General features: G+C 38.6%; 3 protein-coding genes across 7 annotated transcripts in view; 2 read left to right on the top strand and 1 right to left on the bottom strand.

Moving 5' to 3' along the window:
• LOC145222442 (clathrin interactor 1-like) overlaps positions 1-8007 on the top strand; it is a 15458-nt gene extending 7451 nt beyond the window's left edge. For 2 of the 3 annotated variants that reach the window (XM_080088565.1, XM_080088567.1), the window contains 7 exons: positions 454-543; positions 1381-1477; positions 1942-2067; positions 2140-2505; positions 3388-3579; positions 3897-4085; positions 5741-8007. In XM_080088565.1, the coding sequence (XP_079944691.1) occupies positions 454-543; positions 1381-1477; positions 1942-2067; positions 2140-2505; positions 3388-3579; positions 3897-4085; positions 5741-5913 (1233 nt within the window). In that variant the 3' untranslated portion in view covers positions 5914-8007. The remainder of the gene's footprint in view (positions 1-453; positions 544-1380; positions 1478-1941; positions 2068-2139; positions 2506-3387; positions 3580-3896; positions 4086-5740) is intronic. The other variant, XM_080088566.1, reaches the window with a different exon arrangement.
• Positions 8008-8543: 536 nt separating this feature from the next.
• LOC145224722 (ataxin-10-like) lies at positions 8544-18251 on the top strand. Of its 3 annotated transcripts, XM_080091288.1 has the most exons (12): positions 8556-8677; positions 8784-8933; positions 9217-9293; positions 9363-9459; positions 9903-10073; positions 10409-10489; positions 10561-10690; positions 10833-10944; positions 11535-11719; positions 16466-16529; positions 17611-17672; positions 17968-18251. In XM_080091288.1, the coding sequence occupies exons 1-12, from the start codon at positions 8670-8672 to the stop codon at positions 18079-18081; spliced, it is 1251 nt and encodes a 416-aa protein (XP_079947414.1). In that variant the 5' UTR covers positions 8556-8669; the 3' UTR covers positions 18082-18251. The 3 variants fall into 3 exon arrangements, with proteins under 3 accessions (XP_079947415.1, XP_079947414.1, XP_079947416.1); XM_080091289.1 differs by lacking the exon at positions 17968-18251 and having other exon boundaries at positions 8544-8677; positions 16466-16574; positions 17611-17673; XM_080091290.1 differs by lacking the exon at positions 8556-8677 and having other exon boundaries at positions 8812-8871.
• A 1526-nt stretch (positions 18252-19777) lies between these two features.
• The window catches only part of LOC145223251 (protein Wnt-7b-like), a 30185-nt gene continuing 27823 nt past the window's right edge, over positions 19778-22139 (bottom strand). The window contains exons 4-5 of the mRNA XM_080089640.1: positions 21670-21895; positions 19778-20730 (exon numbers count right to left, since the gene is read on the bottom strand). Coding sequence (XP_079945766.1) covers positions 20233-20730; positions 21670-21895 — 724 coding nt within the window. The 3' untranslated portion in view covers positions 19778-20232. The remainder of the gene's footprint in view (positions 20731-21669; positions 21896-22139) is intronic.

A 22139-nucleotide genomic window follows, 5' to 3' on the forward strand; every position in this document is an offset into this window, starting at 1 on the left:
CAGCAGAAAAATTAATGCTGTGGTGGTGAGTAGTTGCATGGTTTGCCAACGCTGTTGCATGGTTTTCTGCTGCACAGGTGTTGGTGAAGGAAACTGATTACCACAAGCGCAGTTTCCTAGAGTCTTGGAACATCCATTCACGCGCCAACACAATGAACGTAAAAACAGATGTTCTAATGCCGATAAATTATCGGGCGCTTTTACAGCACTGAGCTGTGTTATCATTGCGTGGTGCGAGTTTGCAGCCGCGCGATCTTCTTATCGCTATTTTTGTGTGTGTGTTTTGCATTTTGTCGCTTTATAAGAATTTTGTTCTCCAAGTTACGTCATTATCCTGATGAAGGCGTCTTGTATAGGACGTCGAAACGTCGATTATTTATAATAAAAACTGCTGGATGATCAATACTTTGTTATATGTTGATTACACAACTTGACGATTTTTTTAAACTTTAGGTTGATCTCGGAGCTGCTGCAAATTACAAAGGAGATGCCACGAATGTCGAGCCAGTAGCAATTGCACCACCTGCACAAACCGACACACAAGTATGTCAAAAGCATGCATTTAAAGCAGTGTTTCTCCGATTTTTTCCGTTCGCATACCCTTACAAAAGGAATAGCACAGTGTTTGCCTGCCTAAACAACTATAAAAACCTAAATGTATCATTTAATAAAATGCAATAAAGGGTTAAATGCAAGAAAACAAATAATAAACAACCAGACCGAGGGTAAATGTAAAATTAAAATAGGTGTAATAGACACCAATATAAAGTTGATAATGTTGCATCACATAGTCTGAAAGTTGCTTTAAATCCATTTTAATGTAATTAACTGTAAGATACCTGTTTAAGGGGCCACTGTTTTAAATTAGCAGAGGCTTAAGTGGTACATTGCAATGGTAAATGTAGCAGTATGTACAAAAACCCACTAATTCATGAGTGTAAATATTGCATGTGGCTTCCTGGCAAAAGTACAAGTTTGTAATATGCCTTTCTTTGTGTGTTTTAGCACTTTTCTGGTTAAACACCTTAATCATGTTGGAACAAACTCAGTTAAAAATGATTTTTTAAATGTAAAAAGTGTTTAAAGACTGTCTAGTAATTATGGCAAGTTTAGTTTGCAATTATGTTTATGGTTTGTGGCTTAAAAATTTTATTGTTATGACTTATATGAAATATATAAGCTTTTAGGCATATATGATGTTTTACAGTGTGCTACCCTGATCAAGGTGTTTTATGAGATATTTTGGTTATTTTCCAATAAAAACCTGCCAGAAAACAAAAATTTGTTAAGAATGTGAAAGAAATTTCCGAAAAGTACCCTTTGTTGTTCTCTTGTTATGTCTACAATTTCTTTTATAACAGTATCACTTTTGTATTTTAGCAACTTGCTGTCGGACAAGCACAGGGTAACACAGATCTTCTAAATGACCTCTTCAGCCCACCTCCTGCTCAAGCAACCAACGTTGACCTCATTTTCGGTTCGTACATATTTGTTGACTTCTGACTTGTTTTCTGCAAACATAGCACCCTAAGAATGCTGTACAACTACTACATCATCATGTACCAAATATATTCAGTGCTCAAGTCCCAAACGCACATTTAAACATTGTTGACTGATAAAAGTATTTGCACTGAATATATTTGCAAAAGAGTTTTTTTTATTAAAGTATGAAGAAATTTCTGAGCAAAAGATCAAAGCCAGTATTTGCGTGAAAAACATCGCAACATTTCGACAACTTTGTGAATACTGACATTAATCTTTTTGCTCAGAATTTTTAAAACCATGCATTGTGTACATATGAAGAAAATGTAAACATAAAATTAATTTCTTTGCTAAAATTGAATGCATGTAAGCTTCTACAGGCAACCAGGCTTTTTGCACTATGGCTAAATTGCAACCCTTGGAGATATATTACAATATGGTTCTGGTTGTTTGTTGCAGGTGCCAGTAATGATCCAGTACCTAATCCAGCAGCTCAAACCACTCCACAATCTCCTGGTGGTTTCGCAGACTTTACAGGATTTTCTCAAGCTACAGTGTCTTCCACGCAGTTCGTGCAACAGACTAGTAAGTACTCGTCAAATTGTTCACATTGACATACATTTCCCGGCAAAATCCCCTTTACATCTAATTGTGCAGCCGCTACTAAGCAGCAAGATGACTTCGCAGCCTTCCAGTCAACACCTGCCGCCCCTGAAGCGGCACCTAGCGACAATCTTGACCCGTTTGCTTCGCTTGCAACGATGTCCAACTCCCAACCGCAACAGTCACAACCACAAGCGGCACCACAGAGCAACTATATGGGCATGAACTCAATGATGTCCCCAACAAGCACTCAGGCTTATAACGCGCCTATAATGCCCTCCACCGGCGCTGGTTACTCGCCGATGGGCCAGACCCAACCGATGGGTCAGACACAGCCGATGGGGGCGATGCAAGCTGGAATGGGTGCGCCCGCTATGATGCCCCAGATGATGCAACCCATGTCGCAAATTAACGGAACCGGTAAGTGATTGTTATGTTATGTTTTTGTGTGTTGTCGGTGACTTCCTGTTACTAAGTGCACCACAAATGGTAGTTGGTGTCTACAACAGTGCTCGATCAGTTTGCCAAATTGCGGAGTGTTTCCGTTTGTGGTGTGCTGCCATAAACAGTTAAACACATTTTTTACTGCCTCCATTGTAGTGCTAAACGCTATAAATCCTTACTTGACGTTTAGTTGTGGTTGATACATGAACTTAACCAGCAGTTTTGTAGTAGGCTTGCTCAGTAACAGTTTAACTAAGCTGCTATCATTGCATTGTAGCCTAACGTTTGCTCATTTCCCTTGCCCGCTCAGTCAAAGTCGTTTTACTGCGCCAACATGGAACATCAATTGATTTCCTGCTTTGCAAACAACAGCGCACATAACCCATCAATTATGTGTCGCATTTAGCACACAGTAGCCGCCATTGCCACTATATACACAAGGCTTCGTTTTATTTACCACCCTCAAGTGATTTGCCTACATATACTAGACACAAAAGATGAACCTAAAATGCTCACTGTGGCTGGGTTTTTATCTGGGGGACACTTATGCTCAAATAGTATATTTTTCCTTTTGGGGTAAATGTAAGGTTGTGGTAAAATTTCATTCAGAATTTTGTCCCCACGAGAAATACGCTGAGAGACTTAGTGGCCCAAGGGATTTTATAAGTTACCTTGCATTGATAACATAACTACCTAAATACTTGTAAGGATTGACGAAATTATGTTACAAAAGTTTACATAATCGCTGTTTTTTACTATCAGTGCAATAAATATCATTACACGCGGTTTTAAACATGCTGTTAAGTGCCGAAAATTCTCTAAGCTTACACCAACTAAACTAGTACCACCCTAATATAGCAATATGCTTAAGTCATATTGTGGTGATTGTAGCCTCACAGCAGCCTCATCAAGCGCAGTCTATGCAATCTTCTTCGGCGAACAACAAGGCCAACTTATGGTCGGACGTAAAGGGAGTTGATATCAGCTTAGATTCGCTTGGCAAGAGGCCGAACCGCCAACAACAACAACTTTCCATGAAACAGCTCCAAGGTCTGTAAAATCGCTAGCTTCTGCATAGAGTCTTTAGTTGCTTTGCCGCTATACTAAACACCTAACTATGCTAACTATATTGTTTATAACATTTGGGGATGAACATTTTTGACGTGTACAAGAAATATCTGAGCGTGACGTATTTTGTGACGTCACACAAAATTACGTAACGTCACTTTGCGAGCTGGAATTTGCAAAAAAAGTTTTTTGGGTGAATTTTTACACTAAAATACCTTACAACCAAAACTAAGAAAGTAATTTAGTTATAAACTCGTTAAAAAAACTCTTAAAGTTGTAAAAATTGTTTATTTTCTCAGAGAGAAACCATCAGCCCCAACAGCAACAGCAACAACAACCTTTGCAGCAACAGAACTTGCCTAATCAGATGGCTAACATGAATTTGGGAGGAGGTATGATGTCACCACAGCAACCACAGATGACTCAGCAACAAATGATGATGATGCAGCAACAACAACAGCAACAGCAAAAGATGATGATGTCTGGGGGTAAGCTTAAAACATGTTGATTTAAAAAAAAATTTGTTTAGTCCAAGTACATTTCACGGCCGTTTTCGAATATCACTTTAGGTATGAATGGGTCTCGCTATTGTAAGTCGGTAAAATTGATAATAGTAACTATATGTGCTGTCCATAAAACTAAAAAGACGATGTGCATTGACTTAGATTTTTTGATCAACGTTCCTGTACAACACCAGTGGCGTTTTGTTACATGAAAAAATTTTGGACAAAGAGCCGTAAAGGCGGTATGTATACACTAAGGATTAGGGATGGGCCAAGCCGAGCCAGAACCCGAGTACTCGACACCAAGCATCGCTGTTTAAAAATCAAAAACTTCTGGGGCCTATACAGCTTAACACATCACCGCTGGTGACGCAGGTGGCCTTGAAAAGCTACAAAACTAGAGTGGAATTGGAAATGTTCGTGACATCACAATGCACCGAGCGTGCTCGGCCGAGTAACCAAGAATTAACTTGAGATGCTCGGTGCACGACCAAACATAACATTTGCAGTTTTGACCCATCTCTATTAAAATGGTCCGTATAATTTCAGTGTCAATAGTGTTGGAATGCGTTTGGTTAGTAGGCTATAGGCTCATTTTCAACCAACAGGCTCCAGTTTTAGGATATTTGGAAATCTGTTGAACATATACTGTTAATTCCACATTAAACGAACATTGTTCAACTTTGACACATTAAATGAACGCTTACATCATACAATAATCACTTTATATGGCTGCATATACGATACATATATGTCCTACAACGCGAATTCTTTGTACTGTTTTTCCAAAAAACAAAAAATGTTGAGCCTTTTATCTACACCAGTCCTAGTTCAATCGTTAAAGATGGACTATAATGATGAAATTCCATTGTCTGATCAATCGTCGCGCCTTTGTTTACATATCTAGTGATTGAGGTTTTTATGTGTGCGCCACAGCAACGATGCCATACTTGTCTTACTCTATAGTCACAATAACGTCATTAAGCAAACGCCACTGGTGTGATTCTAGAAGGTTTTATATGTCGTTTCTCATATTGAAAGAATTTTTGCTCTGTATAATGTATGTATTGCAATTTCTGTTGGGGTAAAGTATTAGCAATAAAAATACAATAAAACTAGCTTTGAAACTTACTTTCTAGCGAAAAATGTTCTTAAACTTACATCCTATCCCTACCCCTCTTGTCTATTAAATAAATAATTCTGATCTTTGCGCCACGAAATTTAGCTAAAAGTGGGTCTGCTGTGAGGTAGGGTAGAACTACTAACGTAAAAATTCACATACAGGTTTGCTTAATACCGATATGTCGTAAAGAGCGCAGATGTTTAACATAACAGCAAGACTTGGATAGGGTTAGGGACAAGGTTTTTTGGTAGATTTTTTTTTCATTATTATTATGAAACTTCAAACCAACCCTAATAGCCTTAATCGTCAGCATTTTGTACCCAAATTGCATTTGAAATATTTCCGTGGCGTCACCTACCGGAAAATAGCAGGCCTGTGATGTGAGTTCGTGTGTTAGTAGCTCTACCGTGAGGTATGGTGTTAGTACCTCTAACATTTTAAAAGTTCTTCTATCTATGCCACACCGAATGCACAACCAGCCACATTGTGTAATTCGAAACCAATCCTTACGTTGCAGCGATGCAGAACCAAGGTTACGGAATGCAAATGGGTATGGGAGCTTCACCAATTAACGCACAGCAAGGAATGAGGCCACAGATGGGAATGGCGACATCTGGCGGAAACATGTACGGCATGGGAACCATGACAACGGGTCAAATGAACATGGGTTCCTACGGATACATGAAATGAGAAAAAATTCGTTTTGTTTTTCACCTTTGAATTCTTTCGCTGCTCTGACGCTAGTTGGCGTGCGGGAGTTCTCGCTTTGGCATTCAATTGTTACAACTTACTGCGTTCGGTTTTATTCAAATAGTCTTGTTTTTTGACAAGACTGGTCATTGTGTGTAACCCTGCGGTCCTCCATTGTTAAAGGGGAGTGTAAAACTTGAATTGTACGTCGTAGATTTCACCAATTCGCGAAAAACTCACTGAATTTTGCATTTGAAAATGCCAAAGTAACCACAACTCAACCTTATGGGCTTTTTTGGTAAAAAAAATATATTATCACCGTTCCTCTTTAACTTAATCCGAACCCAGTAGAAATTTCCTAGTTTTGGGCCAAACGAAGATCATTGTTTTTCACTCACAAATATGCTTGGTGTGCGTTTCTCGGGTGTTGGGCATCCCCAAACGGTTATTTCCCTAAGCTAACAGGTTTGCTGGGTTCAACCTCGAAGCCATTCGCTTTCGCACTGTTTCACCAAACATAAAACTGTACTCGCTATAACGAATATCCCACTGAAAGCGTTTTCCCTAGTTACGCGCCTGGCTTTTGCGTCACAATACCACAGAGTGTAAATTTTGAACCAATAAAGGCTTGTGAGTAGGACCGTTATTAATGCTATGGTGCAAATTGTGATATTTTTTGTTTTTATTTCGAGGTATAACCCCAAACGTTTCAAATTAGAAAGATAACCGGTTCTGGCCTCAAACAATTCAACTGTGCAAAGTTTGGCCTTGAAACTAATAATTTTGGTAGTAGTCGACGTCTATAACAAATAGGAGGAAATAAGAATTTAGGGTCCACATTTGTTGAATATTTGCTTCTAGACCTATAATAATCTCGAAATTGAAAACTTGTAGCAAAATATTTTCTCAAATGTATTTTTGATTTCATGTACAAACAGGCTGCTAACCGATTTCGAAAGTTCTGGTAAAAACTGAACCTTAAATCGAACGAAAATTCAAATCCACTTTTTTCATTTGAAATATCTCTCAAAACTATTTTTAGGAACACTTCGGAAAATATTTTATTAAATTTGCGACCGTTTTTATTGTCTTACTGTAAAATTGCTTCTTCTTTTGGCCCTCCTCCATTGTCTGTTATGGGTGACATAAAAATCATACTAATATTCATAAAATTGTTTACAACATGAAATTCCAGACTACAAGGGCTTTATAATTGTTTCGATTTTTGGATTTTTCCCGTTTTCCATTTCTGTGTATTTAAGTGCACTTTTTTGTATCTATCCTATATTCACATCGAACGTAGCTATAGAATTGAGTCTTTTTGTGCGAAAAACGTGTGCCATGTATATATACCACACGATTTCAAACGTCGTAGATTTAAGAGTCACAGAAGCAGGGCCGGGTTTAAATTATTTCGAGGAAAACACTTTTAAATTTTTTATTAAATAAACCTAAAACATTATCTTGGTAGATTGTTTCAAATTTTGTTGGCATTTTATTTTCCATTATTGTGTCCTTAACTCGGCCATGCTTCCAATGAAAAGTAACGGTACTACTAATATTTTATAAATTATCCCCCGAATTAAACTAGAATGCGTTCTAGGATTTAAACTTTATTTTGATCTTTCCCCAACGCGTATTAATATTGTATTAAAAACAACCTTAAAACGAAACTTAGTTTTTAGGTTTAGCCAGACCAAAAAAACACTAGATTCGCTTTATATGTTGTTGTCCTCCCACAAGTCTTTACCGAATTGGACCAAATTTAGGTTTGGCCCGATTCCCTATTAGGCTAAACACATTGTCTTACATACGCGTCGCCACTTTAGCTTACCTTGCAGAAGAAAAACCGCCCTATAATGTATCTCATGCATTTTACTTAGTCGTTTTACCCGCTATATTGTCCTGCAAATCGTTTCAAGGATATATAATTTCATGTTTTCGTTTCTTATGCCCCACTGCTGGGCAAGAAATGCGAGTTTTTGCAGCGCGCAATTATTACGGTGTAGATTTTGGCTTCACATGGTTTTGGTTTTGTAATTACTTAGCCTTAATTGTTACCAAATGATCAATAATAAACTATTGGGTGTGGTAGGTTTGCCTTTGTTTTTTGTCCAAGTCAGGAAAATGAGCTTTATTTTTTCATCAACAAAATAGTTTTCGGCATTTTGTCTGTTTCTGGGCTTCGTTAGTGCAGTGATCTGAGTTAGTGGAAATTCAAACTATGCAATATACCCAAGATTTAAACAATACGGTGAAATGGTGGGTTGATTAGTTTTATGCACAGAAGCATGCTTGATGCGACTGGATCATTGTTTAGCTCAGAGTTGGAAATCGGTTCGGGCTCGGACTTAAATTTAAATAAAACGGCTCTATTCGGGCCTGAATTTATTACTGATTTCTGTGATATTTTATCGCCATGTTTTCTGTTAGACTACCAAGTTTTGAAATGAAATTAGGCAGTATTCCTATCAAAGGAATAAGTACTTAATTGTTTTCATGGTGTTGTGCCCTCTTCTTCTTACTCAGCAAATCATGCGTATCTGTTTTAAGAATTCGCTCAGGAAACCATCAATATTTAAAATTGTATGCACGGCATGACCGCAAACCACCTAAATCGCAACAAATTGGTTTCGATGAGTCATCAAAAATATGTAACCTCGTGCCCCTTTAAAATCGACGAAGCGTATCAATCATGACACAACAAAAACGAAATTGCATCTTGTAAGATGTATGTTTGAATTTTCCTTAACGCCATGGACATGTAAGTAACGTTTGATTTAGTCACTGGCAACTTAAACAAAAGTCTCATCTGTTTTTGCACGGGTTTTAGTATTTCAACTTTCAAGGAAACATTTTTTTTTGTTTAGATCGTTACAAATAGAAGAAGCCAAACTTATTCTCGAAAACTCTGACACCAAATCCGCATGGTCCGAAGAAAAGGAAAACGATTTACTTGTATGTTTGAGAACTCTTCGTGGTTTATGTGTCAATTCCAAGTCTAATCAGGACCAAATCCGGTACAAATTGTGTAAGCTCATACAAATAGGGCACATTTGAAAGCTTTATCACTTGTACTTGTGTTGAAGAATTCACCAGATTAACTATAATTTATGCTTGATCACAATGTATCAAATGCTCTTTTTTCCAACCTTTATAATGCAACATCCTGAAACCCTAAATACAACAATAGCTGAATGAACAAAACTCATTAAGCATCCAAATCAACCAATTCAATGTAGACTTTACAAATCATAATAATGTATGATCATTTTTTAACTAAATTTTGTGATGACTATTTAGAGACCACCATATTCCTCAACTGGTTACCAGGTTACTAAAACAATGGCTTGAAGACTGGAATCAAAAGTATTACAAATGTAGGCATGTTGTTCTTAATTTTGTAGTGTTCTTGTTTAATTTTTTTATTGTTGATTGTTGTTTAACAGGTGTTGTCTGTGCAACCCAGTTTCTAGGAAACCTTGTTGCAAGTAACTCAAAATCACAGATCGTTGTTTGGAATCTAATCTGTCCTGATATTGTAAGGTATGTGAGTTAAGTTGAGTTTATTTTCCTGGGTAACAGAAAACATAAACAACCACCAAACCTAAATAGTTACATAACATAAAAAAACATTATTGAGTGCAAAACAAATGGAGGGTGTGATTGGTGGGTGAGTGCTAAACACAATTGTAGCTCACCAGTCTGCAGAACATGGCAGTTCCTGACGAGATCTTGGGTGTACAGGGCCAACATGTCCCGCATGAGTGTGTATAAGACCAATTTCAACAGGCACCAACCAAGCAATGAAGGTCAAGGCAGGACAATTAAATACTTTTGGTGCAAAATGTCTGTGTGCAAAATTTTTTTTCCAAAAAAATGTATATATGTGTAGCTGCCTTACTCTGCAGACTAGGTGGCTACACTGTCAGTATACATCTCTTTTGTCAATATTAAATTTTTAAATTTAAATAAACCATTTCTTTCAGTCATCTTCTAAAACTGAGGGACCCAAAAATCTGTGAAATATCATCAATGATTGTTTACAACTGTCTGCAATCCTGTGAAACTTCTCTTCCCTGTTTCATTGACAATTTCTCAGACAGTTTTCTGCCACTTCTGTGTGATAGTTTAACAATTGTAAAGGACCAAGACTGGATGTGAGTACATAAATTTAAATAGTTGATTTTTGTTAAGTCTGCCATAATACATTTGTTTGTTTACTAGTACAGTTTTTCCGCTTTATTCATTTTTACTGATGATGACAATTAATTTTGTAGAAATGCTTGCTCAATAAAATGTCTGCAATTTATTCTACATTGCTGGCAATTTTGTATTTAGTTAACAACAGTTTTTTGTGTTTTAGTGTGCTGAAATCCACCTCTAAAAGATTAATTTCTTGCAATACTTTTACCTGTGATTATTGTCAAATTATTTTTGACAGGTTTTACTTCCTTAAGTAATGTTTAGTTACTTTTTTTGTTTTTGCCATTAGAATCCTCTGCATCAGTGAGCACTTTCTATCCATTGAAACATTTCTTCCTATTATATTTACTTATGGGTCTTCCAACTGCAGGTATAACTTTGGTTTCATATCAGAAATACCAGCATGTAGACAAAAATCCTCAAATTTTTCATCGCCTATAGGTGCAATGTGTTGGATGTTCTAATCCACTCCTTAGATGAGGAAACACCTGACCATGTTTTGGATTTTATGACCAAACAATTTCAAGTTCAATCTGACTTGATTGCTCTTTCAGAAAGCCCCGAAACTTTGGCAAGTGATTTGTATACACCATTGAAGTAAATTCCTTATTGGTTTATCATTAAAGGCATGGTACCAACTCAAGCAGGTCTCCCGAGTATTTATCTTTGCTTTATTGGTTTATCTTTTTTTTTAATGTTTTGATTTTCTGTAGGACAATGCTGTGTTAACTGTAAAGGTGTTGGAGTTTTTATGTGTGGCAAGTTCTAGAGATGGACATGACAGAAAATTTCTGGCTGATGGAAATCTGCTTTCTACAGTCGTTGGTAAATTACTTACATGCTGTGGTATTAAAAGAAAATAGCCAACAATTTGCGAGTGACACATCATGCACTTCAGCTTCTGTTTTGTTAAAGGGGTTGTTGCACGTTGTTGGGTTAATGTTATTTTTCAATTTAGCAAAAAGTCAAAAATAGAATTCTTCATGTTTATCCATTGCATATTGATTAAATAACAAAGTATGAATTTCCATGTGACTTTTTGTCTTTAGTATACCGTATTTATTTGATTGTAAGCACAGCCTTTAAGTTTTTACCCTCCTGCTTGCAGCTTACAATTGAGGGTGGCTTACATTGGAATTTTACGCCGATGTTATTTCCACACCCGTGCTTTTTAATACATATGCATTTAAAATTCCTTTTGCATTTTGGCTTCACGCTCTGCTGGGAACAATTGTTAGCTTTGTTAATAATTGTTGACAAATGGTTGAACTACATAGAAAGAAGTGTTATAAAACAATCATGTCTAACATTACAAAGTGCGGCTTATAATCGAGTAAATACCTTAGTGCTCATCTTATAAATTGCGACCATGTTAATTCGGTAGAAAAGTCGTAACAGTAAGATGATTGTTGCAGGTGTGCTCCGAAAAGTAACAGCTGCTGGCAAATCAGAGACCTCTGGAGAATTCGGACTTTCCCAAATTCGATCGCCGCCAGTGGGCAGTGTAGAGCTGTCCGATAATCCAGTTGCAGGATTTAAAAGCTCCTTAATTCGAGTGATTGGAAACCTCTGTTATCGTTGTCCAGAAAACCAAACAAAAGTAAGTCTGTTTGCTTCGTATCGATCCCTTTCTAACAGGATTTGTTTTGGGTCTTGACTTAAAAGTTGAATGTCATCATTTTGTCTGTATTTTTTGTTTGGGATGACTAGACACGAAGTATGGCTTGATCGAAACCAAAATCAGCCAGAGGTCTTGTTTTGCCGGGGTGCACAACCTGCGGCCATACGGCTACATGCGGCCGCAGAGACGAGTTTATGCGTCCGTGAACATGCTTATTTTTATTGACCATCCACAAATAAGCGAAAATATTTTACCTGCAATTTGAAAATGAGCATCTCATTTAGGGCCATGCCTACTGCAATCCACTCACAGACTGTATGCAGAAAGCGTTCGCGCGCCACGGTTTGGTGTACATTGTTGTGCAGTCGTTGCAATGATCTCCTTTTTCATCATTTATCTGCTTAAAACATGTAAAATTTACAAGTTAACTTGGAGGCAAGTACGATGTGCGTGCAGTTTTGTTTTTAGTGATGTTTGCCAAAAACCAAAAGGTCTTTGCAAGTTTTCAAGTTGTTGTTGTACTTCCTCCTTCCTTTCTTATATGTATCACTACCCTGTTTGTGTTACGGGCGCAAGAATATGTCATTACGTCATCTACATAATTGTATACAGGCGCGAGTCTAAAATCGAGAGTGATCGCTTGCTTCCGCCCGTCATCCAACGTAAAAACCCGATTTCTCACTAAGCAAGTAGCAGCAAGACAGTCTGGACCTAAGATCAAATTTTAAAGCGGCTCGTATAGTTCCTTTAGGCGTTGACAATTAGGCCCTTCATTGGCTTTTAAAAACACGCGAAAATGTATTTGTTGACATGAAAAATGCGTTAAGCCTGTGTGTCCGTTGAAAGATGCACTTCTTAGTTTGTTTTTTGTTCTGTAACAATTGTTTCCTTGCATGAGGGGTTTGTGATGTAAGTTAAGTACACGCATTAAACATCTGCTTAAACATGGTATGAGAAATAAAAATTGTAAAAGACGTTTGCTTTTAAGCTTTATGTTGCACGCCGCTACCCCAACGCATAGAAAACTATAAAACTTACTATAATAAGGTAGTTTGTACCACTCAAATGGCATAACTGTGTAAGTGCTTATAACGCTTCCCAACCTTTTTGGGGCCGTGACCCCTTGATAACGTTTGCCAAGTTGCGGTGACCCCCTAAAATTGACTGTATGTTTTCTCAACGGTAAAGCGGTCCATGAGTTTATTTTAGTACGGCTAGCGGTCCATGGCTTAAAACCAGTTGGGAACCATGTCTTAGGCGAGCCCAGGCCATTTTCAGGCTAACCCACTTGTGGTCGCGACCCACAGGTTGGGAACCGCTGCTTTATTCAAAAATCAAGCATTGCGTTGGATACTAGTTGAAGCTTGGTACAAAGTGTAGTTGGGTAATCACATGGCTCGACCCACCGTCATTGACGCTTGGTACAAAGTGATCTTTGGTATTGGTTAGGCTCGACCCACCCGTGATGCCATAGGATTTTAGTACAACCCAATTTAATGAAAACTTTGAGAACCTCAAACTCTTTAATTTAATGTTGTTGGTTACATGTAATTTCCACACAACAGCGCTTTACATCGTTAAAACCGCGTGGGGGTTTGCTTAGTCAAGTGGGAAGTGGCCCACCAGCGTTTCCTTGATCTCTCGAAACCGTCGATTCGATTTTGCACGGCCGAAATACCCAGAACACATAACATCCAGTCGCTGGGACAATGCACCAGTCGATAGTGTTTACTAAACATAGTCGGATGTTTGCTAGTTGATGAATTGTTGACATCCACTAATGAGAGAGGTGGGCTTCCGTGTGCGCTTTGTAACCCCCGCACACGGTGACTGCGCTTATCTTTGTGTTGTTCATTATTTACCACTGGCGCGGGCGTTGAGCATGTTTACGGAAGTCCCACTTGCACTAAACTGCTTGCAGCACCAATAGTGTTTGAGTTTTTTGTTTAACTTTTTGTTGCAAACCTGCAATTTCGGATTGAAGACCACGCCCAAATCATGTACTGATTTTCCATGTAGTTCAAAAACAGGCCAAAAATAGTGCATATTCTTGTATGTGCGAAAATATCGTATGTGATATAACTCTTCTGCTCACAAGATAGATAATCAGATTTGTTAAAATACTGAAAAAAAGTAGTTTGGATTTTACCTTTTAATATAGATAATTTTGGAAGTATAAGTTTTCCCATTTTGTTGCCATTGCTCTACGTCAGTGGTTCTCAAACTTTTTTTCTTGCGACGCCCCTGGAAAAGTTTTCTGGACTTGTGACGCACCAGCAAACAAAAGTTAACAAGGAAACTTATTATTAAAGCTGTGTTTAATGATACAACAACAAAAAGTCGCGAAACGGAACTATTCTGCGACGCCCTTGGAAAATTGAAACGACGCACCAGGGCGTCGCGACGCACAGTTTGAGAACTACTGCTCTACGTTGTAATGCCTAACAAGTTACATTAAACTTGATTTTCAGACTTTATGTAACTTTTTTGTGATAACTTAAACACCTAGTGTATAACACGTGTATCGAAACTAAGAAATAGTATTGCCCCCCTCCCCCCTAAAAATGATATTACTGCAACAGATCGTGTGTTTTTTTCATTTTCGCATTCGCGATTCAAACAGGATTTGAGATGTTACGCAGCATGTACAACAGCGGTGCACTACGTTGCATGCGTTGATACCGCTTGTGCAAGCGCCTTTGTTTTTCCCGAAATAAGTAGACCATTTCAAAAACTTTAGTGTTTACAAATTATCACACAGGCTTTGTAAACAGATTTTATGACACACGAGCCAATTTCCCTAATTTTCTACGTATCAAATCGACACTATAGGCATCAAAACGACCCATTAGACTCTGATAGCATGCCTAAACTACTGCACCATGTCACACAAAATCGCTGTGTTTTTTTCAGCTTTAATAACCCTTTCAAAATCAGTCATAAAATTCGGATTGTACATCAGTTAATGATAAATACTTGCTCTCTTTATATAACAAGATATGGATGGACGTTTATGGCAATGAACTATATGTTTTCCTTTATTGGTTTGCACACAGGTTTGTTTACTGTAAAATGATATTGAAAATTTGGTTGCTTCGTTGTGTCTGTCCTTATGTTGTTGTTGACAAGTAACCAGTTAGGTCACACTTATGTTACATGTTGTATTCATCAAACAGTAGTATGCAGGGAAGGTATACCGTCGCCTTGAAAATCTGTCCTTTGTGATTTAATTAAACATGTAAAATGTAGTTTGCATATAATGGTGGGCTGAACATTCAAAACGCGTTGTAAGCCACAAGGAAATACCTACACGTTATGCGGAACTGTCGAGTTTAAAAATCCCCTGCAAGGCGCCATGCTTTAGTTCTCATTTTAGATCCCCATCTCATTGTGTATAATCCCTCAGCTACAGCATAACGTCATTCTTTACGGGCGTTTGTTTTGGTTGTTTTCGTGAATTGCAAAACCCACCTCACGCCCGACGGCAGTGCAGGTTGTTAAGCATAAGCGGGTACAGCTCTTCCGGTACGCCCTGCGCATAAAGACTAGCATCCTTCTAGAGTCGGGCTCATTGTACTTGGATTGCCACCGTGGTGTGTTAGAGCTTGTTGAGAACGTCCTAGCGGTTTTAGGGGTTGCTTAACGTGCGCTGGTATTTAGCAAGTAAAGTTTTATTACACAAGAAACCTGTGTAGCGCATCTGGGTCGACACACGTATGGCGTGTGTAATAGGAAACAATTAAAACTCATCAAACTGCTCGTTTTCGACGGTCTTAGTCACGCTCGCCAGGCGACAGTACAAACACCCTTCAAAACAACCCTAACCAGCTCAGTAGTTGTGTTTCAAACGTTACAATTCAGCCGCTGATGCATCTCGGCTTGAGATCACAAAAGCTTGAGAGAGGCTTGTTTGTAAATTTTCAATCTCATTTAGATTTGGCCGCGGAGGTGGGGGCGCATTGTTAGGCAGCATACGCTTCCTCGTTTCCATCCTGTTTCGTCGCACGTTTCTTTATCTATCAGCTATATGCGCGTCTGCCTCGCTCGATTATATGAGAGTTCCATGCGCCGGAGAAGTTCCTTATGGCCTACTGGAAAGCGCACGACGCTTTATAGACTTTATGGAACGCTATGTGTTAGACTAGACACGCTATGTAATCGCTGGTAATTCGTGTTGATCAAGTTGGAATTGGTATCAGTAGTTGTGTACGTACGGGTTGCCATAGAACTTGCTTTTGTGAAGCAATTTTGGGGCATGTTACTGCTTTGGTAATAATTTAAACTTAAAAATGCCTTTACAGTGGGTAAATAGCAGTTTAGAATGTCGTTTAGATGCTTATCTACTTGAGCACGTTGCGCAATAAAACCAGTTGTATTTTGGTTTAGTAGTTGTATTGGTTTAGTACAGTGGGGAGTGTTACATAACAGAACGTGATGAAGTCGTTTAGTTGTTTTTCGGCGAGATCACTGTGCTACAGCGTGGGCTTGGCGATTGTAGCACAAACATAAACCGGCATGTTTGCTACTATCACCAAGATCGGCGCTGTTATGTCTGCTCTGCCTCGCCTGTAGTCTTGAATACGAGTGAGTTTAGTGAACTCCAAACGCGTTACGATTCTCTTGTCTTGTATGGCATATGACTTTTACGGTATGTGTTTTTTTGGTTGTGTAATAAGTTGCCAATGTTTTGTATTGTTTTAATGTTCTTTTGTGTTTGTCTTAAAGGTGCGTGAACTCGGAGGAATCGGGCTGGTTTTGGAGCACTTCAACCTGGACGACAATAATCCTTGTATCCTTTTTGGCTTAACTTTTAATTGAGAAACAATCGTTCAAAGTAAGCCGCAGTTTTTCTCCTATCGTTAATTTTTTTTAAACTGTTAATTGTGCCTACGTGGCCTTAATAACTAGATTTTTAATACGGTGATATGCTCTGGTGTAGGGTTAAAATTATACATACTAAGTCCACATCTAGTAGATTTTGCCACTTTAATTTAAAAAAACGCGCCTTGCCTAAGCTCTAGCGCTGCATGCGAGCCAACCCACGTATGAAGTAACTTCCTTCTTGCTTGCTTAATTACTTTGCCTGTGTCAGTCGTATTGCCTTATTGAGCTTTAAGATAGCACGTTCTCATTGTAAATAGGATTGGTTGTTAAATGGTTTAAAATTGAAACACGCACTGTTTCAAATATGTTAACTGCTAAGTGACATACGAACGGGTATAGAAAACAATTTCACGTTTTAAGTATTGTTTTATAAAGTCAAATTGGGTTGACTTTAAACTGTAAACGTCGTTTTCAATACAAGCCCTTTATCCAAACCAGGTTGTCACTTAAGGTAATAGTAGCGATTCCTAATTGATTTGGAATACAAATATCGTATTGCAAAGACATTCGTGTTACCCATCAAAGATCATAGAATCGGCTCATTGACTTGAAACCATTTCTGTCGGTCTAATTCAATCAGCAGTGAAGATTACTTTGAGCGGTTGTCAATTATTCCCTCATTTCGATTAGAGGCATCTTAATCTCCCGGTGCTTAGCTCGCCAGCTGGCAGCACGCCAGATATTGTGCAACGGGCAAAACTAGAGACACGCGACCGCAGACCCTGTTTGCAAACACATTTAATCTCAGTCTTTATAGGTTCACAGCCTTCCATGTGCAATGGTCTGTTAACAAAAGTGATTTCATTTTAGGGCTTAACTGTTACGGTTGTCACATGACGTCATGATGCTACTGATGACGTAAAAAGCAAAATCTCCAAGTTGTCACTAAAGTAGTTAAAATTACGAAACTGCATTGTGCTCACAACTTGCATTAGGTTTATGGAAAACATGTGTTTATTCTTAACTTACTTTCCTGTATATCTCAGTCATTCAACAGTGGTCGGTGCTTGCCATCAGAAATATATGCGAAGGAAACGTCGAAAATCAGGTGAGAAAAAGTTTCACATAAAATCACAAAGAGCACATATTCGTAAAAGAAGTGTTATTTTTTGGAAACGTCTTTTTATTCAGAAAAAACATATCGATGATGACAATAGCACTTGTCGAAACGTGTTTTACATTCAAATACTGGCTCTGATTTTTGCTCAGATTATTCAAAACCGTGAATAGTGTACCTACAAATATTGATTATTAAAGTTATTGTTTATGCATTAGTAATAAACGGGCATGTTCACACAAGCTCCAAAATCATTAAACCACATTTACGTTTTGTTTATTTGCAGGAAGTCGTAACGGCTTACGAGCGCCTCACAGCGGCCGAGAGTCCGATTCTGCAAAGGCCAGGTGTCGCCCTTGAGTTGAAACCCCCGTCGGTGAACCCTGAACCCTACACCTGACGTCACATGGCAACCTTACGTTCCCCTCATCCACCCACAAGCCCCGCGGAGGTTTCAGTTGCCATGGGAACTGACTGCAGGCAGAAAGTGGACGCGATGTGTTGCTTTTGTAAATAACCTCTTCCCGTGTTTGAGGTCGTTTTGTGGTAAAATAAACAGACACATCCCGGCGTGTGTGTTGCAAATGTGCTTGGTCGCGCGGCCTCCGTAAAGACAGGAAATTACCTAATGCTGCTATGTATAGTGGGTTAAAGGTAAACAGTAAATCACTGCAAGACTCTGGGGCGTTAACTACACGGTTTACAGGAGTGGGGAAAATTTGACGAAACGCCTGTTCAGTATTTTCTGGGGAAAATTTGTCATATTTAATACACAAAAAAGCAAAGATTAGATGACATGTTTATGCTTGATTTAATTGGTTATCAGGTTCTGAGTCAAAATTATAATCAAATCTTATTTCCTGTATATGGGTTATGATAAACTTTCTTTTTCGGGATTCGAACATACGGAATTAAAAGTATAAATCCCAATCCGTTTATCGTATCTGTATGTCAGGGGCGATAGTCTTACAGGGTTTTTTTTATTTCCCTAGGACACACGCGTTTGTAAACCCATATAATGTTGTTTATGTCCTGTCATGTTATTATTAACGTGGGTCAATACCTCAAAGCTGTTTACTGTCACCTATCGGATGTTGTATGTTTCTGGAGGGGGGGAGGTCAGAGGTATTTGATCATAAAAATATAACATACTTTGCTTGAAGCACACAAACTCCAGATCTATTTAATATGGTCAAAAAATACAATATTGACCATTTTGGACTAACCATATTTTGTGCTTTAATAGAAAGGAGCCCCAAAAGCAGTTTTTTGTATTTTTATGCAGGGTCGGCAACCTTTTTTTCGACTGCGGACTGTTTTTGAAACTGAAATTTTATCGCAGACCGGCCTTCAGAAAACTACAAATATTTAGCGATGAAAACGCATAAATTAGTTTATCATCCCCGGGATACATGGACAAAATGTTTCAAAGCATTTTACCTAAAAAGTATGCGGACCGGTAACAAACTCGCGGTTGCCGATCACTGCTCTAATACACCCGCATACAAAATAGGAACCCGCTGCTAGTTTTAACCCCAAATGACCATATGTAGCGAAAGCATTTGACTATGTAATATCGGACTATGTTGGAAACTGTCTCAAAGTACTCTACACATTGTGGTTTCAAACTAGTACGTGTACCGAGTGATTAAGGCTAAAGCAATTCATCTTGATTATCTAAACGATCTTGATTGCCTAAACCTGCTGCTGATAACGCACTTTGGCCTAAAGATCGGGCCTTTCCGAACAAATTGCTAAATTACCATTGTGGCTGTGGTTTGCATTCCTGTAACACTTGAATAATAAGACTTGCTGGGGTTGCGTTTTAGGTTGCGATCTTTGGCCCCTATTGCAGTGGATAAGAGAAAATTGACCCCAAATTTAATTTTCCGCATGTGTTAGCGCACGTTTTGCGAGCATAATTTTTCTGAGCGTAATTGAAAGAGGTTTAGATCATTGATGCTTCTTCAGAAGTCAAAAGGTGTTTTGGCATTTTTTGCTTTTATAGTATTTTTAGCCTGGTTTATTGGGAAAAAGTTTCCGTTTAGCTCCAACAATATCCTAACTTTTTTCTTGCCGTTTTTTCAAAATAAGGATTCGCGTTTTTTTATATTTATTCGGCGATATTTTCTGTACCATTCACGGTTTATACCGTTCGTATAAAAACATCAAAAACAGAGCGAAAACAATAAAAAAGTGTAAACGTCTGATGAAGATAAAAATAACAATAAAAAATTCTTACAAATGCGGTTGCAAGAAATCGTAGATGCAACAACAAACTTATTGTTTTAAGTGTCGATTAAAATAAGAGCGATGTGAAAAAACTCAACAAGATAAATAGTAAAAGAGGGAATATTCGTCAAATTCAGAACCAAAGGCAACAAAGAAAGAGCCCATGCTGGACCGTTAAGTTCATCTGTAAACTTTCTCCGAACCACCAGGCGTACCAACCCCTGACGCTACGCCTCATTCTCGTGCAAGGCTGTAAACGCTCAGCCAAGTCGCCATTGCAAACACTGACGTCATCTTTACGTCATGTCGTCGTTGGTGATCAGTAGCAAGTGTACTTCTTCAACGATTTTACGCAGGTGCTTGCGCATGACACAGTGCAACACCAGAAAAAACGACAGTCGCAGGCCTCCTCTACGGTATAGTTGATCGTTCGGTAGCCTCTTTTGCAGCAGAGGTAGTTGCAATTGCGCGGGCTTTTTGGGTCGCGATCGCACTGCCGTCCGTGTGTTCCAAACGAGCCAACACGATTATTGTTTTCGCAAAACAAGGGCGAATTTCGTAAGTAAACCAGGTCCCGGTAGAGAGGTTTTCGCGGGTGGGTCACTATGGTTCCCCGTGGCTGTTTCAACATCAGAGATAGTGCCCGCTTTCTTGATGGATCCCGGTAGATGCTGACTTTTTTCGCGTATTTGAATTTCAGTCGTAAGATGTTGCCAACCTCCCGAAAGGTAGGCAGGGTATTCCAACAGGTACTCATCGTGCAGGAACCTGAAACTCCATGACATCGACATTTTCGTTTCAAGTTGTTGCTGACAACCTAAAAAATAACAATGGTTTTGTTTTAGTTGATGTAAGATTATATGATTTCTGTGTTTTGCACGAAGCGATGTTAAAAAGTTAGCTGTTGGCGCGAAATCCAAACAAAGATCAAAGGCTTGACAAGACAGTTTCCCAATTAGATGATTCATTTGTATCTTTTTGATAATTTAACTAAGTATGTGTAACGTGGGGCATAATTAAGACATTGCTGTGACATTTACTTGATTAAATCTAGTGGAGGTTGTTTGAATTATGTGAAGCATTTTGAGTTAAGTTTTACACCTAGATTTGGCTGCTTGAACTAAAATCATCTGCTTAGGTTTCAAAGTAGTTGTTCTGTATATCTTAGGCTTTAATGTTTGCATCTACTTTATTTTGTATGTTTTTGTGTTGTGTCATTAGGTTTATATGCAACAAAAACATCTATTTAAGGTACAGCACATGTATTTTTGTGCAAAACTGAGCAAAAGTTGGTAACGTTTTACATATGTCTGGAAGAGTGGAAGTGACACCTGGATATTTTATGTGGAGGGACATGAGATAAGTCTACTGGAGTTGGTGTCAAGCATTGATGTGGGAACAGAGCTAAAGGTATTTAAATTGTTTCAACAAACAGCAACACTAAATGTCTACTGCAGTTTAACAGAACACACCATACAGTATTGTGTATCTAAGTTGTAGGCATCACCAATAAAACATATACTATGTAGTAAACAAAGGATGATTATTGTTAAATAAATAGCAACAATAAATGTGTTCAACAGTTTTACTGAACACAACCTGGTATTGTGTATTCCAAGTGGTAGGCATTATCAATAAAAGAAAAAAAATGTATTCAAGAAAAACCCTATAATTTTAATGCAACTTAACTTGTGTGTACACTGACTTCACATGGTACAATAAATACCAAAATAGGCAACAAATATATTTAACTCACCCTGCGGCCAACTTCATAATTATGCAAGTTCATCAAAGAGCGATCGGTCTTCCGAATTTCTCTTGCATCAACGAACGCCGTCGAAAAGTTGTTTCCAAAACTCATGTCGGCCGAGCAGCCGCCCCATCGCCACACTCGAATTTTGCGCTGCACTTGGTGCGGGGAGCGGCGTTTGGGCGTTCTTCGGTAGCGCAACGAGCTCTTCTTGGAGTCGCAACCGCAACCGCTGTTTTGGACGACACAAAACAATGCAATTACACACACGCATCGGAAAGGTTAAGGAGCTTAAGTGGTCGTAGAACCGCGCACGGCGTGAAAGTTTTGACGGTGATTGAGTGAGCGGGCCGAACCGCTACAAACTGTCACTGTTGACTGGCGACGTGTTCATGTGTTTTAAGAAAAGGTCAAAACGCGGGTGACAATAGCATCCGATAAATGTCCTCTACCACGCAGAGGATTTTGCACAATTT

The sequence above is a fragment of the Phallusia mammillata genome, chromosome 4 (assembly GCF_965637545.1).
Source record: "Phallusia mammillata chromosome 4, kaPhaMamm4.hap1.1, whole genome shotgun sequence".
Taxonomy (NCBI): Eukaryota; Metazoa; Chordata; class Ascidiacea; order Phlebobranchia; family Ascidiidae; genus Phallusia; species Phallusia mammillata.